Below are 24,176 nucleotides of genomic sequence, written 5' to 3'. Positions count from 1 at the left end.
CTGAATAAACGGTCTTTTTTCACCAAAGAGCCTTTTATTTCTGCTTCTATGGAATTCCTTACAGCGATGATGCGGCCCCACTTGGAACACTGTGTGCAGATCTGGACAGTGTATCTCAAAACTGTAGGAAGTGCAGCGGAGGGCAACCGAGAAGATTAAGGGCACAAGGAAATACTCACAGAGCGATTAATCCGTTGCTGCCACTGGAGATTGTGACAGCCGTGAGCATAGATGGATTTAAAAGGGGGCCAGACAGATTCATAGAAGAGGGGGTCTACCTGTGGCTACTCGTCATGGCGATTAAAAGGAACCTCCACGCTCAGCGGCAGTATACCTCTGAAAAACCAGAGCTGGGAGAAAACTTCTAGGGAAGGTCTCAACTTCTGTGCCTTGGGGTTGGTCCTCCAGGGTGACTTTTGGCCGGTGTTTGAGACAGAATGTTTTAGGGCAGGGGTCTTCAACCTGCGGCTCTCCAGATGTTCATGGACTACAAATCCCATCAGCCAATTGGCCATGCTGGCAGGGGCTGATGGGATTTGTAGTCCATGAACATCTGGAGAGCCCACAGGTTGCAGACCCCTGGGCTAGGGCAGAGGGGCCAACTCTGGTTCTTCAGATGTTCACGGACTACAATTGGCCATGCCAGCAGGGGCTGATGGGAATTGTAGTCCATGCGCATCTGAAGTGCCAGAGTTGGGACATCCCTGGGCTAGGGGGAACCACTGGTCTGATCCTGCCAGCTCTTCTCGCATACCAAAGTGCCAAACACGCTGGCTTGTCCTGCGGCTTCTTTTCTGTTGCTTTCTTGACTTTTTAAAAACAAACAAACAAACAAACCCATTGCAATGTGAATTGTGTCCTGGCTGCCGCAGCGGAAATCCAGGAAAAGGAGGGAAAGGAGCTGTTGTTGGGAAGGGCCTGGCTTGTGCGAAAGGCAGACAGCGACCCCCTCCCCTCCCCCCCCCTCTCATTTCTGCCTTCCCTGAAGTCTGTCTGTTTTGCAGGGCTGGCCTACGTCTGCGAGGGCCTGAAGGAGCAGCGGAAAGGCCTGGTCACACTGGTGCTGTGGAACAACCAGCTGACTCACACTGGCATGGCTTATATGGGGATGACCCTGGTGAGTATCGTTTTGGAGGGGAGCCATCTAGGTCTGCAGTAGAAGAACCGGATTCAAGTCCAGCAGGACCTTAAAGACGAACCAAGATTTTTCAGGGCGTGAAGCCATCAGGAGCCCAAAGCTCCCTTTGTTGGAGCAGCAGTGGCGTAGTGGTTGAGAGCAGGTGCACTCTAATCGGGAGGAACTGGGTTTGATTTCCCCGCTCTGCCGCTTGGGCTGTGGAGGCTCATCTGGGGAATCCAGATTAGCCTGTGCACTCCCAACACACGCCAGCTGGGTGACCTTGGGCTAGTCCCAATTCTTCGGAGCTCTCTCAGCCCCACCCACCTCACAGGGTGTTTGTTGTGAGGGGGGAAGGGAAAGGAGTTTGTAAGCCCCTTTGAGTCTCCTTACAGGTGAAAAAGGGGGGATATAAATCCAAATGGAAAAAACATAACTGACCTAAGAGAGCTTTGACTCTTGAAATCTTATGCAGAGCAGCCTGGCAGCTGGGCAGTTCTGAGAAGTCAGGCGACACGAACTCGTACAAATGCGGTGACTTTTCCCAATTGTCCCCTCAGCCTCACATGCAGAGCCTGGAGACCCTGAATCTGGGGCACAACCCCATCGGCAACGAAGGCGTCCGCAACCTGAAGAACGGGCTCATCGGCAACCGCTCGGTGCTCCGACTGGGCTTGGCGTCGACAAAGCTAACGTGTGAAGGTAAGCCGGGGTGGGGGGTGCGCTTCTCAACCACCAGCTGCCCTGCGTCAGTCTCCCTGTGTTCACGCCAGGCACCTCTTTGCGTTTCAGGCGCAGTGGCCGTGGCCGAGTTCATCGCCGAGAGTCCCCGCTTGCTCCGGCTGGACCTGCGAGAAAATGAAATCAAAACCGGGGGGTTGATGGCCTTATCCTTGGCTTTGAAGGTCAACCATTCTCTGCTCAGACTGGACCTCGACAGGGAGCCCAAAAAGGAATCGGTAAGGTCATGTGGATCAGAAGGCTTTCCTGAGCACTCATGTTGTCCTGCGTTGTCTATGTCATCTATGTTGTCCTGTGTCGTCAGTCAGGCTTAGTGGAGCCATTTGGAATTTTGCAGAGAACATAAGAACATAAGAACAAGCCAGCTGGATCAGACCAGAGTCCATCTAGTCCAGCTCTCTGCTACTCGCAGTGGCCCACCAGGTGCCTTTGGGAGCTCACAGGCAGGATGTGAAAGCAATGGCCTTCTGCGGCTGCTGCTGTTGCTCCCGAGCACCTGGTCTGTTAAGGCATTTGCAATCTCAGATCAAAGAGGATCAAGATTGGTAGCCATAAATCGACTTCTCCATAAATCTGTCCAAGCCCCTTTTAAAGCTATCCAGGTTAGTGGCCATCACCACCTCCTGTGGCAGCATATTCCAAACACCAATCACACGTTGCGTGAAGAAATGTTTCCTTTTATTAATCCTAATTCTTCCCCCCAGCATTTTCAATGTATGCCCCCTGGTTCTAGTATTGTGAGAAAGAGAGAAAAATTTCTCTCTGTCAACATTTTCTACCCCATGCATAATTTTATAGACTTCAATCATATCCCCCCTCAGACCGTCTCCTCCCTTCCAAAAGAGCTAAAAAAAAGGAAGGGAGCCCCAAAGCGGCTGCAGCCCTCTCACTCCATAGGGAAGGTGCTCCAGTCCCTCAATCATTGCCCTTCTCGGCACTTTTTCTATCTCTTCAATATCCTTTTTGAGATGTGGCGACCAGAACTGAACACAGTACTCCAAGTGCGGTCGCACCACGGCTTTATATAAGGGCATGACAATCTTGGCAGTTTTATTATCAATTCCTTTCCTAATTATCCCCAGTTGTAGTTGTAGAGAGTTGAGCATAAATTCCTCCATCCTCAGAACGGCCCAAATTAATTTGCATTCAGGCACAGAAGGGTAGCAGAAGTGAGCTTTTTCCTCTCTGGGCAAAGTGGCACAGGGAGATTTTGTGGATGAAAAAAGACAGCCCTTGGGGCTTTGCCCTTTGCTGGCATCTCTCCCACTTTTTGGCTGCAAGATTGGCTGTTTGGTCCTGGCCTGATTGACTCAATTACAAGCAACAACTAAAGTCTATTTCTTTGTTTAAACCCTTTTTCCAGCTGTCCAGCAAAAAGATCCATCTTGTTTCTTGCTGGAGAAGGATTCTCCTAACATCAGCCGTTTCATTTTTACGTGGTTGAAAAACATATAAAACCGCGAATCTAAAATCTCTTGGAGAGTGATTACATTCTAAAAAAATGTTGAGTTAAAGGAGCCTCAGCACGTTTTGTCTCAATAGAGCTAATATGTTCTGAAAGCCTTGCACGCAAGGAACGGGTCGTCATTCCCACGTACGGCAACTGACTCGGGCATTCAAGCATATATACACATTGTTTTGCATTGCAAGTAGAAAAATGTGTAATTGTCCAAGAACGATGTTCATTCAGGGGATCCACAATTCTTTTAGGGTTTCGTTTACACAGATTGCAGTTCCGACATTTAAAGTGTCCTTTTATGATGTCTGGTGGTCTTGATTGTTGTGCCACATCTGCTCTCACTATTTGATTCCTAATATTCTTAGTGCGTTTAAATGCTATTCTTGGCGGTAAGATACACCCCGCAATGTGGGAAACAATATGCCAATGTTGCATGATGATGGACTTAATCTTCATGGCCAAGAATAGCATTTAAACGTACTAAGAATATTAGGAATCAAATAGTGAGAGCAGGTGTGGCACAATAATCAAGACCACCAGACATCATAAAAGGACACTTTAAATGTCGGAACTGCAATCTGTGTAAACTAAACACTAACAGAATTGTGGATCCCCTGAATAAACATTGTTCTTGGACAATTACAGAGTGACTGGCCCAAGAGAGTGAGAGTGACTGGCCCAATATCATCCCGTGAGCTCTCCTGGCAGAGGCAGGATTTGAACCTAGGCCTCCTGGACCTCAATCTGATGCTCTTAACCACCACACCACACTCTGGCAACTGCTCCCAGGCTCCACCAGCAGGGTCCCCTTTCCTACCAGTGGTCTAAAGCCGCGCAGAACCCCCTTCACAGCCTGACACTCTGACTAGGGAGGCTGCTTACCCGATGGTATTTCTTGCGGCAAAAAGCTCCGTTTCTGAGGTTCTTCTCCAGCCTTCTTGTTTCCCTTCCATGGTTCTTCAGCTCTTTCCAAGCTGCTTAGTAGTACAGTGGAACCTCGGTTTTCGTTAGTAATCCGTCAGAAAAGAATCAATGAAAACTGAAACCGATGAAAACCGAGGCAAACTTTTCCATAGGAATCCATGTAAATCCAATTAATCCGTTCTAGGCACTCCAAAAAAAATACCAAAAACACATTTTTTTGGTGAATAAACATCGTGTTTAACGCTGAAAACAGTCACAAACAATAACACTAGGACCAGCTTCAGAGCCAGTGGACCGACGTCGCACCAGAAAGCTGTCCAAAGAGGTCTGTTTCTGACGCCTCTTTAAGATTTGTCTGAAATGGGGCAAGACGTGGTCATTAAACAAGTTGCAGACCCGGCCTCTCAACAGCTTGGTCCGGGTGATTTTTTCTCCACAAGCCCCTGTACCTTACTGCAAATCGATGAAAACCGAGACAAATTTTTCACTGGAAAAAAAATCGATGAAAACCGAAACCGATGAAAACCGAAGGCGATGAAAACCGAGGTTCCGCTGTAGATCCAGGCAGGCACGACCTAGCACAGGGGTGTCAGACTCATTTGTTACAAGGGCGGATGTGACATCAATGTGACTTGGCAGCTTCCTGGACACTCTCTCTCTCTCTCTCTCTCTCTCTCTCTCTCTCTCTCTCTCTCTCACTCACTCACTCACTCACTCACTCACTCACTCACTCACTCACTCACTCACTCACTCACTCACTCACACACACTCTCTCTCTCTCCCCCCCCCTCTCTCTCACGTTCTGTGTGTGCCTCAGTTGGTCCCAGAAGAGCGATGAGGGGGTGCCTGAACTGGTGATCCTGCAGCAGGGTGGGGTGGCTTCCTTTAGAGGCATTACCAGATCCACGAGCCAGCTGAGGCAGAACTTGGGCGGTGGGGAGGGTTGCTTCAGCTGGCTCACAAACCTGATAAGCCCCCTCAGGGGACTGCATCCGGCCCTCGGGCCGCATGTTTGACACCCTCAGTTTAGTAGCTTGCATAAAACTGAACTTCTTTTCGGGGCAGGGGGGTTTGTTGTTGTATAATCAGGAATAAGGTTGTTTAACATCTGTGACATTTAGTCAGTATCCATTGCTGCGCTCCCAGTGTGTTTTATGCTGTTTGTCATGCCGTTTGCCGGTTTTTGCAATTCAGCTGTGGGGGTGTTTTACATTTAACTCTCAATTCTGTAAAACCATTCCTCCTCTCTCCCCACCCCCCAAACTGTTGGTTGTATGTTCTCTGTTGTTCTTATTGTCTTGTTTTAAGCCCGTGGTGGCGAACTTTTGGCACTCCAGATGTTATGGACTACAATTCCCATCAGCCCCTGCCAGCATGGCCAATTGTAGTCCATAACATCTGGAGTGCCAAAGGTTCGCCACCACTGTATTAAGCTGTATAAATTTGGCCGGGCGTCTCATTTGAGAAAGGAGTCCTAGAAATTAAATGAATGGTCAGAGCGCCTGCCTCCTCGGGCCAAGCAACTCAATTTCCTGGAAAGAAATGACCCCGCTTCATGTCTTTCGAGCGACGCTGCTTGCCATCAGGCCTGGTGGCTCCGCTCAGTTGTCTTTCTTGCCCCTCCCGCCCCCCCTCCCCCCGGTTGCAGGTGAAGAGCTTTATTGAGACGCAGAAGGCCCTCCTGACGGAAATCCAAAATGGCTGCAAGCGTAACTTCGTCCTGGCCAAAGAGAAGGAAGAGAAGGAGCAGAAGCTGCAGCAGTCGGCCTCGATGCCCGAAATCACCATCACCGAACCCCTCGAAGAGGGCCCCGTGGAGGACAGCGGGCCCACCGGCGATGTGACGCCCACTCTGGAAGAGGGAGAGGAAGTTGGAGAGGCGTTGACATCCCAGGAAAACGGGGCCCCAGAGAAGACGGCCGGCGGCGGCAACCACGAGTCGTCCGATTCCGATTCGGACACAGACGAAGAGGAGGATGAGAAGCTGGAGATGAAGGATCTCGCTCAGCCACAGGAATGCAGCGAGCCGGAACGGGGCGATCCCCCCAAGCCCTGTTCTTCCCCTGAAAAGGCCGAGGAGGCCCTTAGCTCCGAAACCAGAGTCCCCCCGCTGAACACTACCGAAGAAATAAAATGTGAATCGAGAGTGGCAGTTTCGAGCGGGCCCCCAGCGCCGACCAGCTCTCCCGGGAATGAGAGGCGGATCGCAGTTTCCAGTCCTGGCCGAGGCCACAAAATCTTTGTGGTGACGCGGGTGGAGAGTCTGCCGGAGAAGGAGGAGGAGGAGAAGAGGGTGCGGGAGGAGGGCAGGCCTCTTCCCCAAGCGGACTCACCAAAGCAGACTAACTCTCCCGCCCAGACCCAGCTAACAAAGATGGACTGCTTGGACAGTCGGGCAAATGAGACTGTCGCCACGTCAGCAGCTGACTCTGAGACGTCGGCTTCTGTACCGAGCTCTGACTCAGGTACCGAAAAGATGAACTCTGGGCTTTGCGTGAGTGCGATTGACAGTTCTCCGCTGCCTAATGGACTAAAGACAGAATTCGCCCACGTGCTACCGGATGCGCCCTTGGGGCGCAACTGCAAAATGGCCAGTTGCTCCGCAGAACACGGTAAGAGCGTGTGTGTATTTGAGGGTGGCCTTGGGCTGGTCACTGTTCTCTCAGAACTCTCTCGGCTCCACCTGCCTCACAAGGTGCCTGTTGTGGGGAGAGGAAAGGAAAGTGACTTGTAAGCCCCTTCGAGGTTGTTTTAAGGTACAGTCAGGTGTAAACATTGGGTTTACCCAGAGGTGGGATCCAGCAGGTTCTCACAAGTTCCCGAGAGTGGGTTACTAATTATTTGTGTGTGCCGAGAGGGGGTTACTAATTGGGTCTGCTTTTCCATTAGAAATTCCATTAGGTCCAAAAATCATAAAGTCCTGTTGTTTCCTATGTGGCTGGTTAGCGAAGGTAGAAAACGGGAGAATTCTCCCTTTTGGGCTGTTTTAAAACATGTTTTAGAAATATGGTAAAGTTCCTTGTTTAAGGAAAGTCTCCTTCTTTTGATTTCTAGAAACAAAATGAAGTATTTGAAAGTATTTAGTATTTGACAGGCAATCAATTAGAGGAGAAGTAGTTGTTTCTGTTGACAGTAGACGATAGGACTTGCGATACTGAGTTTAAATTATGGACAGAAAGATACCAGCTGGAAATTGGGAACTTTTTTTTTACAGTAAGAGTTTTTTACAGTAACAGAAATTCCCGCCCCCGGAATGCCCTGTTGTGCCCCGCCCAGCCCCATTGGCGCTACGCCACTGTTTGAATCCCACCACCATGGGAACCTGTTACTAAAATTTTTGGACCCCCACCACTGGGTTTACCTCACTGAGAAGTGGCTCACACACTGATGAAAAAGGTAAAAGGTAAATGTTTATCAGGAACTACATTTGGGATAGGATGGAAGGAAAGATAACATGCTGCTGTCTAGCTAGGAAGCACCCGTGCTACTCACTTCTTCTGAGAAGAAGCAGGAAATGAGACCCGAGAGTGTCAGTCCGAGGACAGACAAGAGGTGACACAGAAGGACAGAGCGGTCACTGACTTTACAGCACTCTCTAGACATCCACTTGCTCACCCCCTGCTGGATCTTTTTCTTCAGTTCCTTTGCATGTCAGACATCGCTACTTTCAACTGTAAAAACCAACTCTTTTTAAGAACATAAGAACATAAGAACTAGCCTGCTGGATCAGACCAGAGTCCATCTAGTCCAGCACTCTGCTATTCGCAGTGGCCCACCAGGTGCCTTTGGGAGCTCACGTGCAGGATGTGAAAGCAATGGCCTTCTGCTGCTGCTGCTGCTGCTCCTGAGCACCTGGTCTGCTAAGGCATTTGCAATCTCAGATCAAGGAGGATCAAGATTGGAAGCCATAGATCGACTTCTCCTCCATAAATCTGTCCAAGCCCCTTTTTAAAGCTATCCTTTTTTAAGCTATTTTTCTTCTAGATTGCAGGAAAGGAGGTGGTATTTTATACAAAGAGAGCCTTCGGTCCCTTCGCATCATGTCATCATACTTGTGACATGAAACGTCTTTGAGCCCCTAACTCCTGCAGGGCCAGGGTTTCGGGCATCTGGAGAGCCACAAGTTCCAGACCCCTGGCCTAGATATTCCCTCCGTGGCTGTGTATGGGTGGCTTCATGTTTGGCTGAATCCCCCCGACTCTTTCCTCCTCTGCTTTTCAGAGCTGAGCTGTTCCAAGAATGAGAAGGAGCTGGAGGAATTGCTCTTGGAAGCGAGCTTGGAGATGGGGCAAGAACCAATGTGATGCTTTCGGTAAGAGAGAAGCCCTTCAGGACAGACCAGATGGAGCCCCTTCTTTGTGAACCAGGCACCCTACATGGGGACTGTTTTCTAGCCTTGCTGTTGAAAGGTCTTGGAGGAGAGGATCTTGGTCTGGTTTAAAATAATTAGGGTTGCCAATTTCCAGGAGGGAGCAGCAGTGGCGTAGTCATTAAGAGCAAGCGGACTCCAATCTGGAGGGACCAGGTTTGATTCCCCGCTTGGCCGCTTGAGCTGTGGAGTCTTATCTGGGGAATGATATCCCAGGTTCCTGTTTCTGAACCAGCTGAAGCATTACAACGTACCCTTGAAGCAAATGCTCCTTCCATCGCAAGCCAGTTCTCAATTTAGCTCTTCTTTGAAAATCCTCCCCCCTTAAAAAATCCCTAAGAAACCTGCCACTGCTGAGCTAGATAGACCAAGAGACAAACACTGGGTTGGATAGCCATAAGTCATTGTATTTACAGTCAGCGACCAGTAGTACAGGATCAGGGTACATCAGTTTCAAGGTACCGTTACCGTAGTATATATATATATATATAGACAAAAGAGTATTAGAAGCACTATTCAAATGTTACATAATCTATATAGAGTACTAAAAGCACTATACGAAATATTACATAGTTTATGGTATTTACAAGAAGGAATATTTGCGACACTAATATAATTATTATTGTACTTATATACAGTCGGTGACTGTTTACTAAAAGGTCAACTCGCAAAAAAGCAAGTAGTAGGTAAAATACATTTGATTATGACAAAAGATTAAAAAGTTAATATAGCTACACTTGTAAAGTGCCTGTGCAGTCTTGCTAAAACCTATAGTGACATTACTAAAAAACTCCGGCCTCCGACCATATCTTCTGAGGATCTCAATTTGTTCAGTCTTTCCCTCCCTTAACTATTCAGCCGGCAGATGTCTCTTATTGTGTTTGCAGATTGAAGAACAAAAACGGGCCGTTGCCCGGGTTGGATAGCTTTGTGTCTTCTTAGTCCTTAGTCTGGATGAGACAATCCCAGAAAGGACTATCTAGTCCAAGGGTCCATGAACATCTGGAGAGCCGCAGGTTGCAGACCCCTGGTCTAGTCTCTGAGAGCACAGGCTGTGTGTTGCTCTGCCTTCAGCGTGTGTCTCTCGACAGTGGAGTTCTAAACACGTGGACTCCGAGAGGCAGTTCCCACAGAGTTTGTTGGGGCTCCTTTCCTGACGCTTTGCTTTCGTCTCGCAAAGCTCTTAAAAATATCAGCTGGTCTTTCTCCACCAGCTGGCTTCACGGGGCAGTAGTATGCAGAGATATTCGCAATGAGCGAATAGTAAGATGCGAGTCCAGGAGCACCTTGAAAGCAAACAGGAATTCCGGCGTATCCGCTTTCACAAATCAGAGGAAGAGACCGGAGCGTTTTATTCTTGAAAGCTTATACCGTGGAACAGAGGCGTAGCTACAAGGGGGACAGGGGGGTGTGCCCATTGCACTGGGCTCGCGCCTGGGAGGGCAGCAAAAATTTCAGGTTTGTTTTTTGTATTTTTTAGTGTTTTTCAGCTTTTGGCCTGCAGGGGGCACAGTTTTGAGGCTAGCAGCACCAAAATTTCAGGGAGTTTTCGGGCGACTTTCCTAACGATACCACCCACGTTAGGTGACGTTTGGTTCAGGGGATCCAAAGTTATGGACTGCCATCCCCCATTGTTTCCAATGGGAGCTAATAGCAGATGGGGCCTACAACTTTGAGAGTCCATAACTTTTGCCCCCTGAACCAAACTTCACCAAACCTGGCTGGAATCATCAGGAGAGTCTTCTAAAGACACCCTGAAATATTTGATGCTGGTAGCCTAAAAACTGCGCCCCCTGCAGGCCGAAAACTGAAAAAACACTAAAAATTCAAAAAACACAAACGGGGGGGGGGGGGGGGGGGCAGCAAAACTCAGATTTTGCACCGGCCTCCATTTTCCCTAGCTACGCTTCTGCCGGGGAAATGTTGTTGGTCTTCAAGGCTGCTACTGGACTTGAATCTTGCGCTTCTAGCTGCAAACTAACATGGCTGCCTTCCTGGAACTGTCTGTATAGAATTGCTCCGCCCGTCAAATTTCTGACTTCTAGCTTTGAGGTGAACTAGTCAGGCTCTGTTGAGGCGAGCCGGTCCATCAACACCCCAGAAGAGTGGCAGGTGGATTCTTAGGAGCAGCAGTGGCGTAGGAGGTTAAGAGCTCGTGTATCTAATCTGGAGGAACCGGGTTTGATTCCCAGCTCTGCCACCTGAGCTGTGGAGGCTTCTCTGGGGAATTCAGATTAGCCTGTACACTCCCACACATGCCAGCTGGGTGACCTTGGGCTAGTCACAGCTTCTCGAAGCTCTCTCAGCCTCACAGGGTGTTTGTTATGAGGGGGGAAGGGCAAGGAGATTGTAAGCCCCTTTGAGTCTCCTACAGGAGAGAAAGGGGGGATATAAATCCAAACTCTTCTTCTTCTTCTTCTTCTTCTTCTTCTTAAAGGTGTGTCTGCTGCAGGGGAGGTGGGCCGGAGGGTGTGAGGGTTGATGGATTCTGTGTGGGTGCATTTTGAAGCGGGGAAAGTTGCCTTCGTCTTGTCTAGAGTGGAGAGGGGTGGGGAGAGAGCTGAAGGGGGCTGCAAAAATTGTACAGAAATGGGGCATTGTAAATATCTGTGTAGCACTGTGGTGGGGAAACAGTTTTGAAAAAGCACCCAGGCTGATGTTTCAATAAGCTCCAATTGTTTAAGTGTAACCATCGACTGAGGGCCGGGGGATCAATCTAAGGCAGGGGTGGGCAATTATTTTTTCCATGGGGCCACATAAGAAGCAGAAAATATTGTGGAGGGCCGGGCCAAAAGGCAGGGGGGGCGAGGCACTTTTGAAAGCCCCGCAGAAGCCGGCAGCCAAGGCAACCGGCTTCTGCGGGGCTTTCAAAGATGCCTCGCTCCCCAGCACGGCAGGGGGGCCAGTCAGGGTCATCCGGCAGGCCGGATGTGGCCCGCGGGCCATATAATGCCCAGGTCTGATCTAAGGTCCTGTAATGTCAGTCTTCTGACTCTGATCCTCTGAATCTCTCTCCCCTCCCCTCTCTCCTCCCTTCTTTTTCAGTTCTGGGCCATTCTGCATAAGCGGCGTTCTGTCTCGGGAAGCACCTGTATAATTCTCCTTCCTTTCCTGCACCATGTGATTCTGGGAAAAAAAGCTGAGTTTGCAATACAGAAGCAACAGGACTTTCCCCTACCTCCTCCCCCCCCCCTCTTTTTGGTGGAACAGCTGTGCTCACCTCCGTGCGTAGCCACTGTGTTTCTTCCACCCCACCTCCACGCACTCCTTGGCTCTTTTTTCCTCCAAGAAAAGGTGTGGGGCTTCAGAGCAAGGGGAAGAGTCAAGGAGGCCTCGACCAGCGGACAAGCTTCTTCACTTGAAGGACTGAGTGAACCCTCACCATCTTTGTCCCGCTCTGAAGCCTGACCCCCCCCACCCCCCCGGCTGCACCCTCACCTGGGTGTGTGTGCAGTTTTATCCTTCCAGAATTTCTCTTCCAAGTGAAACCGCAAGGACACAGACTTGTGAACTATGGATGAACAGGTTAAAACGGACTTGAAACTTTGCAAAACCCGGAAATGAAATTTGGGGGGGGGGGGGGGGATGTTTTTGCTTCTGTGCGCTATGAGTCCTGCAGGTTCCAGAAGATCCACTTTTCCAAGATCGTGGCGAGACGGCAGCGGTTCTCCTGGGCCGGGGCTGGCAGTTGTCGTTTCAGAACTTCTGCCGACCCGACCCGGGTTCTTCAGACTGCTGTTCGCGGCACAGATGATTATTTATTTTCTCAGTTTCCCCTTTCCTCATAATGGTGTCTTTTGTTTGTTTGTTTGTTTGTCTGTCTATTTATCACAACTGAATTGGAACAGTTTTCCTTTTGACCTTTTCGGAACCAGTTGACCAGTTCCTGGTTTGCAGGGGATCCCCCCTCCCCCCATTCCCTCATTCCCAAAAATCTCACCCAGTGCAAAAAAGGGGAGGAGAACAGTGGCGTGATTTCTTGCACACACGCCAACGTGCTCTCTTCCCTCCGGGAGCAATTGCACTAAGACGAGGCCGGGCAGCCGTGGGCCCTGTCGCGCGGCTCGTGGGCTGCTGGTGTACCCGTTTGCTGCCAACAGGAGAATCCGGCATGATTCCAAATGTGATTTCCCGCTTCTGGCCTTGGAGGGTCACGGTGAACAGAAGACATCCTCAATCCAACCGCTGAGGAGACTCTTCGCGCAAAGCTCTGCTGGACTCTTTGGGCGACGGTCCCGGTCATAGTGGCGAAGGATGCAGGCCCACGGGCTCAGTTTCAGTAGCGGCATCTGGACTGCTTTTAAAACTCAGCGAGTGGCATCTGTGCCACGAGGGCGGGCGAAACTCTTTCGCACCGGGCACGAAAGGGCCACCAGAAATCTCTTTAGGATGCTACTGACGTGTGGGGTTGTTTTCCTGTTCTTTCTCCCCACCCCTCTTCACGTTGCAGGCTTCCCCCACGGCTCCTGCAACCCACCCGAGTGACGGATCGGGGACCTACCTGCGGCACCTTGCTGTTAACAGTCGAATAGGAAATCCGATTCTTCCCGACACAAACGTAGCTGCCTCTTCACCCAGGGGGACCTTCAAAGTACATTCTTTTTTTGAGAGGGAGGATCAGCACCTCCAAACCAAAGTTCCATTTCCTTAAGAAAAAAAACGGGGGGGGGGGGGGGCGTCTACCAGTTGCTAAATGTGAATGGTTATTAAAGTTGCATGCAGTTCAAGGGGTGGGGGTGGGGGTGGGATGGGGGTCAATCTTCTGGCAGGAAAGCGCCCCCCCCCAGTCAAAAATGGTTTCATCTTCAGTGTCCAGACTGGAGGCAGACGAGGTTGCTGCAGTAAGCTTGTGGGGAGGGGGTGAACTATTTCTCAGGGAAAGGTCTCTTTTTTTGTGACATCCCCCACGATGCAGCGCTGTCGCCCGCAAGAGAGAAACGAGAAAGTTCAGGAACTGTGGTAAAAAGCCGATTGTGCAGCTTTTTACTTCTCCTTCCCCCCACCCCCAAACTCCATCCTATTTGGTGGGGGGGAGAGCGTGAGAGGAAACCTTGGAGTTTTATTCAGGCAAACTGAAAAGCGAGGGGCAAACCACCTTGTACATAGTCCCAAAGGCAGGAGTCTGTCGTCCCCCCTACCAATGAAAGAGAGACTCCTTTCACGTACAACGGCCCGTCCTTCTTGAACGGGGCGATCTTAGTCAAGACCAGCTGGGGTGATAAAAGGCAGCCTGCATCTTATTTTTAAACCACAAGATCCGGAAGAACCAGCACTCTGAGCTTCCTGCGGAAACCCTCCTCTAGCCTGATCTCCAGTATCCCACTGTGATCACTGAACCCCTGAGCCTTCCCCCCCCCCCCCCAAACTTCTAGCAGGAATCGAGAATATATATAAATATGTATATATATATTTTCCTGTCTGTGACGGACTACTCTCCCTCTTCCCCCGCTAGCGCAAAGCAAAATCTCTGCGAGAGGTTTATGGTACTAATCTTATAATTTAAGCAAAATTATTGTTGTTATTATTATTGTTGTTATTATTTTGTATAGACTGACCAGAGGAAACAGCCTTCCCGAGCAAGGGGCGGCCGTTCAGTAGGCGTTAGGACTTTAAAGCTCTTTACTTCATTTTGATTTTTTTTTCTTAAGTGCAATAAAATCTGTCAGGGAGCTTAAACGGGCACTTTTGCTGCACAGAATTGCAAGCTGGAGAGGCGGAATCGGATGTCGTGGTCCCCTCCGTGTGCTTGGTTGTGATTCTTTCATACACACGCAAGGAGTTTTTTGCTGCGTTCACACTACATTTAAAAAAGAAATAAAGATGGCGCTGATTTCATGTCCCTTTCCTTTTTTTAAAAAAAATGTTTCCCTGATGTTTTGTTGTTCCTTTTCTGTTGTGTGTGGAGTTTTATTTTGTTGAAACGGTCTTCTAATCCAACGAAAAGCTGCATTCATATAGTGGCTGCTCTCTCCGTCTCTTGGGGGCCTGCAAATCTGCATCCCACCCTGCTTTTCCCTGGAACGGAACGCAAGGAGCAGAGCAAAGATAGTTTCCTAGTGGAACAGTTGTGTGGAGTTGTGTAGTTGAAAAATGACCGGGGATTTGCGATGGGTTTGGGGGCACGTGTTGGTGTCTTGTCCGTGGCATGGCGCCGATGTCAATATACAACAGCTAGACAGGAGGCCAATAACACAGTAGACCGGCAAGATTTTCAGGGTATAAGCTTGAGAGTCAGTGAGCTCCTTCGAAGCATTGCATGCAGGTCGCGTTGATTCTCGGAAGCTCAGACCCTGGAGATCCAGTTGGTCTTTTAAGGTGCCGTGGGACTGGGATCTCGCTTTTCTGTTGAAGGCCAACCTGGTTACCCTCTGAAACTTATCAACATGCAAGATGCTTTGGGTAGGAAGAGAATCAAAAGATGACAGGGGTGCCTTCGAGGCTCTTACTAAGTTTGTCAGTCGGAGCAAAGGGAGTGTGTACGCATTTGGGTTTTGTTTACACTGGAGAGGACTAATCCGCAGTCGTGGAGGCACTCTCGCCTTCCTACGAACCTTCACATGGCCGTTTTTGCAACTGTTTTTGGCCTTTTGGGGGCAGGTGGGCTGAGTGCCGAGCATGCAAATAGGCCTGAGAGGAAGAAGAGGGTAGGAACAACGGAGGTCCGCACGCTCTTTAAAGCAGGGGAAATAAGTGCTCAGCTAGGGAGGAACGGGGCTCTTGTGTTCATCATTCAGGCCTTCCGCTGCGGCTGTGACTGCTGGCCCAGCAGGTCAGGAGGTGGGTAGATGTGGGCACAGTTGTAGAAGCAGTACTCTGCTGAACTGGCGCCCTCTGGTGTCAGGAAAGAGAATGGACGCCCAAAGGAGCAAATAGCAGATTTGGCGCCATGGCAGATTTGGCGCTGTGTAGTCCAGGGGTTTGCAACCTGCAGCTCTCCTGGGGGGGGGGGGGGGTGGGGGGGGGGGGGGGTGGGGGGGGGGGGGGGTGGGGGGGGGGGGGGGTGGGGGGGGGGGGGGGTGGGGGGGGGGGGGGGTGGGGGGGGGGGGGGGTGGGGGGGGGGGGGGGTGGGGGGGGGGGGGGGTGGGGGGGGGGGGGGGTGGGGGGGGGGGGGGGTGGGGGGGGGGGGGGGTGGGGGGGGGGGGGGGTGGGGGGGGGGGGGGGTGGGGGGGGGGGGGGGTGGGGGGGGGGGGGGGTGGGGGGGGGGGGGGGTGGGGGGGGGGGGGGGTGGGGGGGGGGGGGGGTGGGGGGGGGGGGGGGTGGGGGGGGGGGGGGGTGGGGGGGGGGGGGGGTGGGGGGGGGGGGGGGTGGGGGGGGGGGGGGGTGGGGGGGGGGGGGGGTGGGGGGGGGGGGGGGTGGGGGGGGGGGGGGGTGGGGGGGGGGGGGGGTGGGGGGGGGGGGGGGTGGGGGGGGGGGGGGGTGGGGGGGGGGGGGGGTGGGGGGGGGGGGGGGTGGGGGGGGGGGGGGGTGGGGGGGGGGGGGGGTGGGGGGGGGGGGGGGTGGGGGGGGGGGGGGGTGGGGGGGGGGGGGGGTGGGGGGGGGGGGGGGTGGGGGGGGGGGGGGGTGGGGGGGGGGGGGGGTGGGGGGGGGGGGGGGTGGGGGGGGGGGGGGGTGGGGGGGGGGGGGGGTGGGGGGGGGGGGGGGTGGGGGGGGGGGGGGGTGGGGGGGGGGGGGGGTGGGGGGGGGGGGGGGTGGGGGGGGGGGGGGGTGGGGGGGGGGGGGGGTGGGGGGGGGGGGGGGTGGGGGGGGGGGGGGGTGGGGGGGGGGGGGGGTGGGGGGGGGGGGGGGTGGGGGGGGGGGGGGGTGGGGGGGGGGGGGGGTGGGGGGGGGGGGGGGTGGGGGGGGGGGGGGGTGGGGGGGGGGGGGGGTGGGGGGGGGGGGGGGTGGGGGGGGGGGGGGGTGGGGGGGGGGGGGGGTGGGGGGGGGGGGGGGTGGGGGGGGGGGGGGGTGGGGGGGGGGGGGGGTGGGGGGGGGGGGGGGTGGGGGGGGGGGGGGGTGGGGGGGGGGGGGGGTGGGGGGGGGGGGGGGTGGGGGGGGGGGGGGGTGGGGGGGGGGGGGGGTGGGGGGGGGGGGGGGTGGGGGGGGGGGGGGGTGGGGGGGGGGGGGGGTGGGGGGGGGGGGGGGTGGGGGGGGGGGGGGGTGGGGGGGGGGGGGGGTGGGGGGGGGGGGGGGTGGGGGGGGGGGGGGGTGGGGGGGGGGGGGGGTGGGGGGGGGGGGGGGTGGGGGGGGGGGGGGGTGGGGGGGGGGGGGGGTGGGGGGGGGGGGGGGTGGGGGGGGGGGGGGGTGGGGGGGGGGGGGGGTGGGGGGGGGGGGGGGTGGGGGGGGGGGGGGGTGGGGGGGGGGGGGGGTGGGGGGGGGGGGGGGTGGGGGGGGGGGGGGGTGGGGGGGGGGGGGGGTGGGGGGGGGGGGGGGTGGGGGGGGGGGGGGGTGGGGGGGGGGGGGGGTGGGGGGGGGGGGGGGTGGGGGGGGGGGGGGGTGGGGGGGGGGGGGGGTGGGGGGGGGGGGGGGTGGGGGGGGGGGGGGGTGGGGGGGGGGGGGGGTGGGGGGGGGGGGGGGTGGGGGGGGGGGGGGGTGGGGGGGGGGGGGGGTGGGGGGGGGGGGGGGTGGGGGGGGGGGGGGGTGGGGGGGGGGGGGGGTGGGGGGGGGGGGGGGTGGGGGGGGGGGGGGGTGGGGGGGGGGGGGGGTGGGGGGGGGGGGGGGTGGGGGGGGGGGGGGGTGGGGGGGGGGGGGGGTGGGGGGGGGGGGGGGTGGGGGGGGGGGGGGGTGGGGGGGGGGGGGGGTGGGGGGGGGGGGGGGTGGGGGGGGGGGGGGGTGGGGGGGGGGGGGGGTGGGGGGGGGGGGGGGTGGGGGGGGGGGGGGGTGGGGGGGGGGGGGGGTGGGGGGGGGGGGGGGTGGGGGGGGGGGGGGGTGGGGGGGGGGGGGGGTGGGGGGGGGGGGGGGTGGGGGGGGGGGGGGGTGGGGGGGGGGGGGGGTGGGGGGGGGGGGGGGTGGGGGGGGGGGGGGGTGGGGGGGGGGGGGGGTGGGGGGGGGGGGGGGTGGGGGGGGGGGGGGGTGGGGGGGGGGGGGGGTGGGGGGGGGGGGGGGTGGGGGGGGGGGGGGGTGGGGGGGGGGGGGGGTGGGGGGGGGGGGGGGTGGGGGGGGGGGGGGGTGGGGGGGGGGGGGGGTGGGGGGGGGGGGGGGTGGGGGGGGGGGGGGGTGGGGGGGGGGGGGGGTGGGGGGGGGGGGGGGTGGGGGGGGGGGGGGGTGGGGGGGGGGGGGGGTGGGGGGGGGGGGGGGTGGGGGGGGGGGGGGGTGGGGGGGGGGGGGGGTGGGGGGGGGGGGGGGTGGGGGGGGGGGGGGGTGGGGGGGGGGGGGGGTGGGGGGGGGGGGGGGTGGGGGGGGGGGGGGGTGGGGGGGGGGGGGGGTGGGGGGGGGGGGGGGTGGGGGGGGGGGGGGGTGGGGGGGGGGGGGGGTGGGGGGGGGGGGGGGTGGGGGGGGGGGGGGGTGGGGGGGGGGGGGGGTGGGGGGGGGGGGGGGTGGGGGGGGGGGGGGGTGGGGGGGGGGGGGGGTGGGGGGGGGGGGGGGTGGGGGGGGGGGGGGGTGGGGGGGGGGGGGGGTGGGGGGGGGGGGGGGTGGGGGGGGGGGGGGGTGGGGGGGGGGGGGGGTGGGGGGGGGGGGGGGTGGGGGGGGGGGGGGGTGGGGGGGGGGGGGGGTGGGGGGGGGGGGGGGTGGGGGGGGGGGGGGGTGGGGGGGGGGGGGGGTGGGGGGGGGGGGGGGTGGGGGGGGGGGGGGGTGGGGGGGGGGGGGGGTGGGGGGGGGGGGGGGTGGGGGGGGGGGGGGGTGGGGGGGGGGGGGGGTGGGGGGGGGGGGGGGTGGGGGGGGGGGGGGGTGGGGGGGGGGGGGGGTGGGGGGGGGGGGGGGTGGGGGGGGGGGGGGGTGGGGGGGGGGGGGGGTGGGGGGGATAAGGAAGAGCCTGCTGGATCAGACCAGAGTCCATCTAGTCCAGCACTCTGCTACTCGCAGTGGCCCACCAGGTGCCTTTGGGAGCTCACATGCAGGATGTGAAAGCAATGGCCTTCTGCGGCTGTTGCTCCCGAGCACCTGGTCTGTTAAGGCATTTGCAATCTCAGATCAAAGAGGATCAAGATTGGTAGCCATAGATCGACTTCTCCTCCATAAATCTGTCCAAGCCCCTTTTAAAGCTATCCAGGTTAGTGGCCATCACCCCCTCCTGTGGCAGCATATTCCAAACACCAATCACACGTTGCGTGAAGAAGTGTTTCCTTTTATGAGTCCTAATTCTTCCCCCCAGCATTTTCAATGCATGCCCCCTGGTTCTGCCACATTTTGTCTGGATCAGTAGTAAATCATATTACGCCCACACCAGGAAGCACTCAACCGCAGTATGACTGGTTGGTTTTTCTGAAAGGTAGATATTTCCAACTTCAGCAAGTGCAAAATAACCCAGGTACGCCTTCCTTTCAGTATTCCCAAAGGTTCTAGTTTCCAGGGTTCTAAAAAGTTTTCAGATGACTCGAGATCTGACCACGTTTCATCCTTTATTTACAAGTATTAATCAAATTGTTTTTATTTTATTTTGTTGGATCTATAAGAACATAAGAAGAACCCTGCTGGATCAGAGACCAATGGTTCCTCTCATCCAAAATCCTGTTTCGCACAGGGGCCAATTTGTTCCTCTGGCGGTGGGACATGGAGGCAGAGGCCGTAGGAATATCAGGAGTCCTGCTGGATTAGATCTCTAAGGGTACATCTTGTCTAGCCTTCTGCCCCATGCAATGGCCAACCAGTTTCTCTGAGAGTCCAGCAACAGGACTTGGGAGGCCAAGACCTTCCCCTGATGTTGCCTCCTCACTAGCTATCCAGAGGTTTAAAGCCTTTGAACCTGGAGGCTGGTATTGGTCACCACGGCTAGTAGCCACTGACAAACTCTCCTCTGAGAATCTGTCTAATGTCTTTAAAGATTCCTATGCCTGTGGCCATTACTACATCCTCTGGCAACAAACTCAGTATTTGAATCACTTGTCCTTTTGTCCTTCCTGAATCTCCTGCCTACCAAGTTCACTGGATGCCCTCAAGTTCTAGTATTTTGGGAGAGAGAGAAAAAGTTCTCTCTGCCCAATCTCTCCACCTCTTGCATATATATTTATAAACATCTTAATATGTCCTCTCTTAGTTGTCTCTTTTCTAAACTTTTATAAATATATTCTCAACTTGCACAGGAATATAAAACAAAAAATAAACATAAACACTTTCACACCACTGCCACATCCATATGAAACAAGAACAGGAAATATGAAAAAGGAAAACCGGATTATGACTTCCCGCTATCTCGTTATTGAATTCGAATCCATTTTAGGTTCATGCATCTAATTAAAATGAAACGATGTGTCAGCTACATACTTTATCATTTCTAGTATTCTATTTCAGTCTGCTGTTTTCTTTTAAATCTCAAATCGGGCGATTATTTCATTTCTATCATATTTGTTTTTCAATAGGTAAAGGGTTTCCAATTTTCTACAAACGTCTCCATATTACTGTCCTCTAATAAGATTGTCAATTTTTTTTATTTCTGAATATTCTGTGATCTTCTGTACCCAATCTTCCTTGGTTGGCATTTTTTCCTCTCTCCATTTAGTTGTCTCTTTTCTAAACTGAGCAATTCAGAAAGATTGCAGTTATCACATACTGTCTAGGGACGTTGATACTTTTGCACCAGACAAGTGAGGCAACATGTGATCAAAATACACCTTTCTCTATATTCCTAATAGCTGAATTACCTGCTACCAAAAACCCACCTTCTTCCAACCCAAGAGGGACCATACTTCCAAACAGTTCAGGGCAAAGTACATAGTCAATTTTGTGGAAGAATGGAGAAAGAAAAGTATATGTGTATCGTATACAGGTGCGAAAAACATTCCTCCACTCTGCCAGGGTGAATATAAGATTTCTAAAAACACATACATGCCTGTTAAAGAGAGCTTTAAGAACATAAGAACAAACTAGCCTGCTGGATCAGACCAGAGTCCATCTAGTCCAGCACTCTGCTACTTGCAGTGGCCCACCAGGTGCCTTTGGGAGCTCCCATGCAGGATGTGAAAGCAATGGCCTTCTGCTGCTGCTGCTCCTGAGCACCTGGTCTGCTAAGGCATTTGCAATCTCAGATCAAGGCGGATCAAGATTGGTAGCCATACATCAACTTCTCCTCCATAAATCTGCCCAAGCCCCTTTTAAAGCTATCCAGGTTAGTGGCCATCACCACCTCCTGTGGCAGCATATTCTAAACACCAATCACACGTTGTGTGAAGAAATGTTTCCTTTTATTAGTCCTAATTCTTCCCCCCAGCATTTTCAATGGATGCCCCCTGGTTCTAGTATTGTGAGAAAGAGAGAAAAATTTCTCTCTGTCAACATTTTCTACCCCATGCATAATTTTATAGACTTCAATCATATCCCCCCTCAGACGTCTCCTCTCCAAACTAAAGAGCCCCAAACGCTGCAGCCTCTCCTCATAAGGAAGGTGCTCCAATCTCTCAATCATCCTCGTTGCCCTTCTCTGCCCTTTTTCTATCCCTTCGATATCCTTTTTGAGATGTGGCGACCAGCTTTGTAACCAATTCTCTGCAGTACATAACATAATGGCATTCAAATGAGCTCAGCAAGGAAGAATTAATTGGCCTCCCAGCTAAAACGTAAGCGATAACAGAGAGGTATTCCTAGAGCTCTATATTTTATCTAGTTTGGTTTTTAAGGTGATGGCTTGTCAGCACGTTTCTTTGTCTTTAAGCATAGATCTGTAATGTCAGCTGCATTTGTACAGTCCAAATAATCCACACACACCCCGTTTAAATCCAGATTCTCTGGAAGGAGCCGAGACAAACAGCGTTAACTTGGCTTCCTCCCATCTCAGCTATTGTGAGCCAGCAAGGGGCCTTACCTTTCTTGACGGGACAGTCGTCCAATACAGGGGGCTCCTCATGACGTAAACGGGCAACTTCCTCATCGCTAGAATGCATCAGCACCTGAACCGGAGGACCCCCCACCAGAGCTCCAAGGTAGGTGGGACCCTGTGTGTGAGAGAGAACAGACTCACCAGTTACTTCCTTGAAGGGTTTTTTTTTCCAAATGTGTCAAGCTGTGGGTGAGAATTCTGCCACAGCCAGACTCTTTTCCCAATGTTTAGTTATCCAAGTTTACTGCTGGAAAAGCCGCCGAGGGAAGATGCGGTCTACTCTGGCAGCGGCCGTCTGTGAGAGCGCCTTTCAGCACCTAGCCGTTTCGGAGTTCCACTTGAAGTCAAAGAAAAACAGATAAAGCCCCACGAGGTGTGGTGGATTCAAATGTGTTTTAATTTGTTCTGACCTTGCATGTCAAGTAGACTAATTAAGAAGGTAAATATGTCAGTCAGTTGAGAAAAGTAATGACTCCCCAGCACGTCAGATGGGTGTGGGTTGAACTTTCAAGAGCCGGGAATTGTGTCAAGAGGTCCAGTATCTGTGTGCCGGTTAAACTTTTTTATATGCGCCCAAATGAATCCAAATCAAAGGAGAAAGAGCTTTAACTCTCTTTCTTTCACTCCAACTTAGACAAAATGGCTGCTGTGGGTTTTCCGGGCTATGTGGCTGTGGTCTAGTAGTTGGTCTAGGACAGTGGTGGCGAACCTTTGGCACTCCAGATGTTATGGACTACAATTCCCAATTCCCAATTGGCCCTGCTGGCAGGGGCTGATGGGAATTGTAGTCCATAACACCTGGAGTGCCAAAGGTTCACCAACACGGGTCTAGGAGTTTTCACTCCTAACGTTTTGCCCACATGTACGGCTGGCATCTTGAGAGGCATGTCATGGTAACGCCGTTCTCTGTTCTGAAGATGTGGGCAAAACGTTAGGAGTGAAAATGACCAGGTCATGGCCGTGCAGCCTGGAAAACCCACGAAAGCTGTTTGATTCTGACCGTGAAAGCCTTCGACAATTAGGCCAAATGCCTTGGGAGTTTCTGGATGCTGAATTTTGTTCCAGCGGGTGGGAACATCTGGCCCACCCAGTTGCCATCTCCGCTCACCTTGCGTCACGAATCCCTAACCTTTGTGAGCATGCGGGCGTCTTTGAAGTTGTGGTTCAGGCTGGGCGACACAGCCACAAGATGGCTGTCCCAGGAGGAGGAGCCAACCCAAAAAATGGCTGCCGCAGAAGGTGGAGCCCCCCACACAGAGAAAGGCCGAGCCGAGGAGAGCAGATGGATAATTTTAAAAATTGACTGAAAAACGGGCGTGAGAGAATAAAACCAATATCGTGGTGGTAGCCATTTCTGAATCCGTGTTGTTTTAATCTGCACAGACCAGGGGTTTGCAACCTGCGGCTCTCCAGATGTTCATGGACTACAAATCCCATCAGTCCCTGCCAGCATGGCCAATTGGGAATCATGGTCAATTGGGAATTGGCCATGCTGGCAGGGGTTGATGGGATTTGTAGTCCATGAACATCTGGAGAGCCGCAGGTTGCAGACCCCCAGCACAGACAGTCAGAACCCTTGCTGGATGAGGGTGTCATCCCCTTTCTGAAAACACTTAGCAGGACCAGAAAAGGCACCCACGGCCATCCCGTTGTGGACTCCAGGCCCAAGGAATCAGAAACGCACGGAAATTGGTAAAGGGGAATTGAGATCATTTTGAAAATATCAGACTCGAGGACCAAATATTTTTAAGAAAAGGAGAATCCCTGTGGTGTCGTCCTTTCGAGCGATAAGCTCTAAGTTTAAAGCGATAAGGTCTAAGATCTACGTTTACAGCGTAGTCCTGTGGTGTAGTCCTTTTGCGCGATAAGATCTAAGTCTACTTCCTTCGAGAACTGAGTGGGGTGTTATCCTTCCTTCAAGAATTCTGCCTGCCCATCAGCTCTGAGGTTTAAAAATGCCAGCCCTGTGAGCAAGAGGGGAAGGAAGACTTCAAAATGATGCACGGGGTAGAAAATGTCGACAGAGAGAAATTTTTCTCTCTTTCTCACAATACTAGAACCAGGGGGCATCCATTGAAAATGCTGGGGGGAAGAATTAGGACTAATAAAAGGAAACACTTCTTCACGCAACGTGTGATTGGTGTTTGGAATATGCTGCCACAGGAGGCGGTGATGGCCACTCACCTGGATAGCTTTAAAAAGGGGCTTGGACAGATTTATGGAGGAGAAGTCGATCTCTGGCTACCAATCTTGATCCGCCTTGATCTCAGATTGCAAATGCCTTAGCAGACCAGGTGCTCGGGAGCAGCAGCAGCAGAAGGCCATTGCTTTCACCTCCTGCACGTGAGCTCCCAAAGGCACCTGGTGGGCCACTGCGAGTAGCAGAGAGCTGGACTAGATGGACTCTGGTCTGATCCAGCAGGCTAGTTCTTATGTTCTTATGTTCTTAAGACCCAGAACAGGATCGCAAGGATCAGCAACGGGCAGAGCCAGAGTGGAATCTGGTGGTTTGGGGAAACAGCCAACAGGAAAACTTTCCAACTGTGGGTAGAACTTGGAGGCATTTGGCACTGTTGTTTGGCTAGGAAATCAACATCTTGCAGGGACTGGTTCGTCCTGG

At 54.3% G+C, this 24,176-nt stretch overlaps 3 protein-coding genes across 3 annotated transcripts in view; 2 read left to right on the top strand and 1 right to left on the bottom strand.

The window, feature by feature from the left end:
* PPP1R37 (protein phosphatase 1 regulatory subunit 37) overlaps positions 1-14,445 on the top strand; it is a 63,581-nt gene extending 49,136 nt beyond the window's left edge. Inside the window, exons 8-13 of the mRNA XM_048500720.1 lie at positions 1,005-1,117; positions 1,678-1,819; positions 1,910-2,076; positions 5,890-6,853; positions 8,463-8,553; positions 11,656-14,445. Coding sequence (XP_048356677.1) covers positions 1,005-1,117; positions 1,678-1,819; positions 1,910-2,076; positions 5,890-6,853; positions 8,463-8,545 — 1,469 coding nt within the window. The 3' untranslated portion in view covers positions 8,546-8,553; positions 11,656-14,445. The remainder of the gene's footprint in view (positions 1-1,004; positions 1,118-1,677; positions 1,820-1,909; positions 2,077-5,889; positions 6,854-8,462; positions 8,554-11,655) is intronic.
* An 895-nt stretch (positions 14,446-15,340) lies between these two features.
* LOC125435524 (basic proline-rich protein-like) lies at positions 15,341-21,607 on the bottom strand. Its single transcript, XM_048501719.1, has 3 exons — positions 21,542-21,607; positions 16,869-18,059; positions 15,341-15,439 (listed from the first exon to the last, which is right to left on the bottom strand). The coding sequence occupies exons 1-3, from the start codon at positions 21,605-21,607 to the stop codon at positions 15,341-15,343; spliced, it is 1,356 nt and encodes a 451-aa protein (XP_048357676.1).
* A 7-nt stretch (positions 21,608-21,614) lies between these two features.
* The window catches only part of LOC125435523 (very-long-chain 3-oxoacyl-CoA reductase-B-like), a 69,109-nt gene continuing 66,547 nt past the window's right edge, over positions 21,615-24,176 (top strand). The window contains exon 1 of the mRNA XM_048501718.1: positions 21,615-21,659. Coding sequence (XP_048357675.1) covers positions 21,615-21,659 — 45 coding nt within the window. The remainder of the gene's footprint in view (positions 21,660-24,176) is intronic.

Source organism: Sphaerodactylus townsendi, linkage group LG06, assembly GCF_021028975.2.
Source record: "Sphaerodactylus townsendi isolate TG3544 linkage group LG06, MPM_Stown_v2.3, whole genome shotgun sequence".
Lineage (NCBI taxonomy): Eukaryota > Metazoa > Chordata > Lepidosauria > Squamata > Sphaerodactylidae > Sphaerodactylus > Sphaerodactylus townsendi.
The sequence above is the reverse complement of the archived record's forward strand: the minus strand, read 5'-3'. Positions and strand labels throughout refer to the sequence as shown.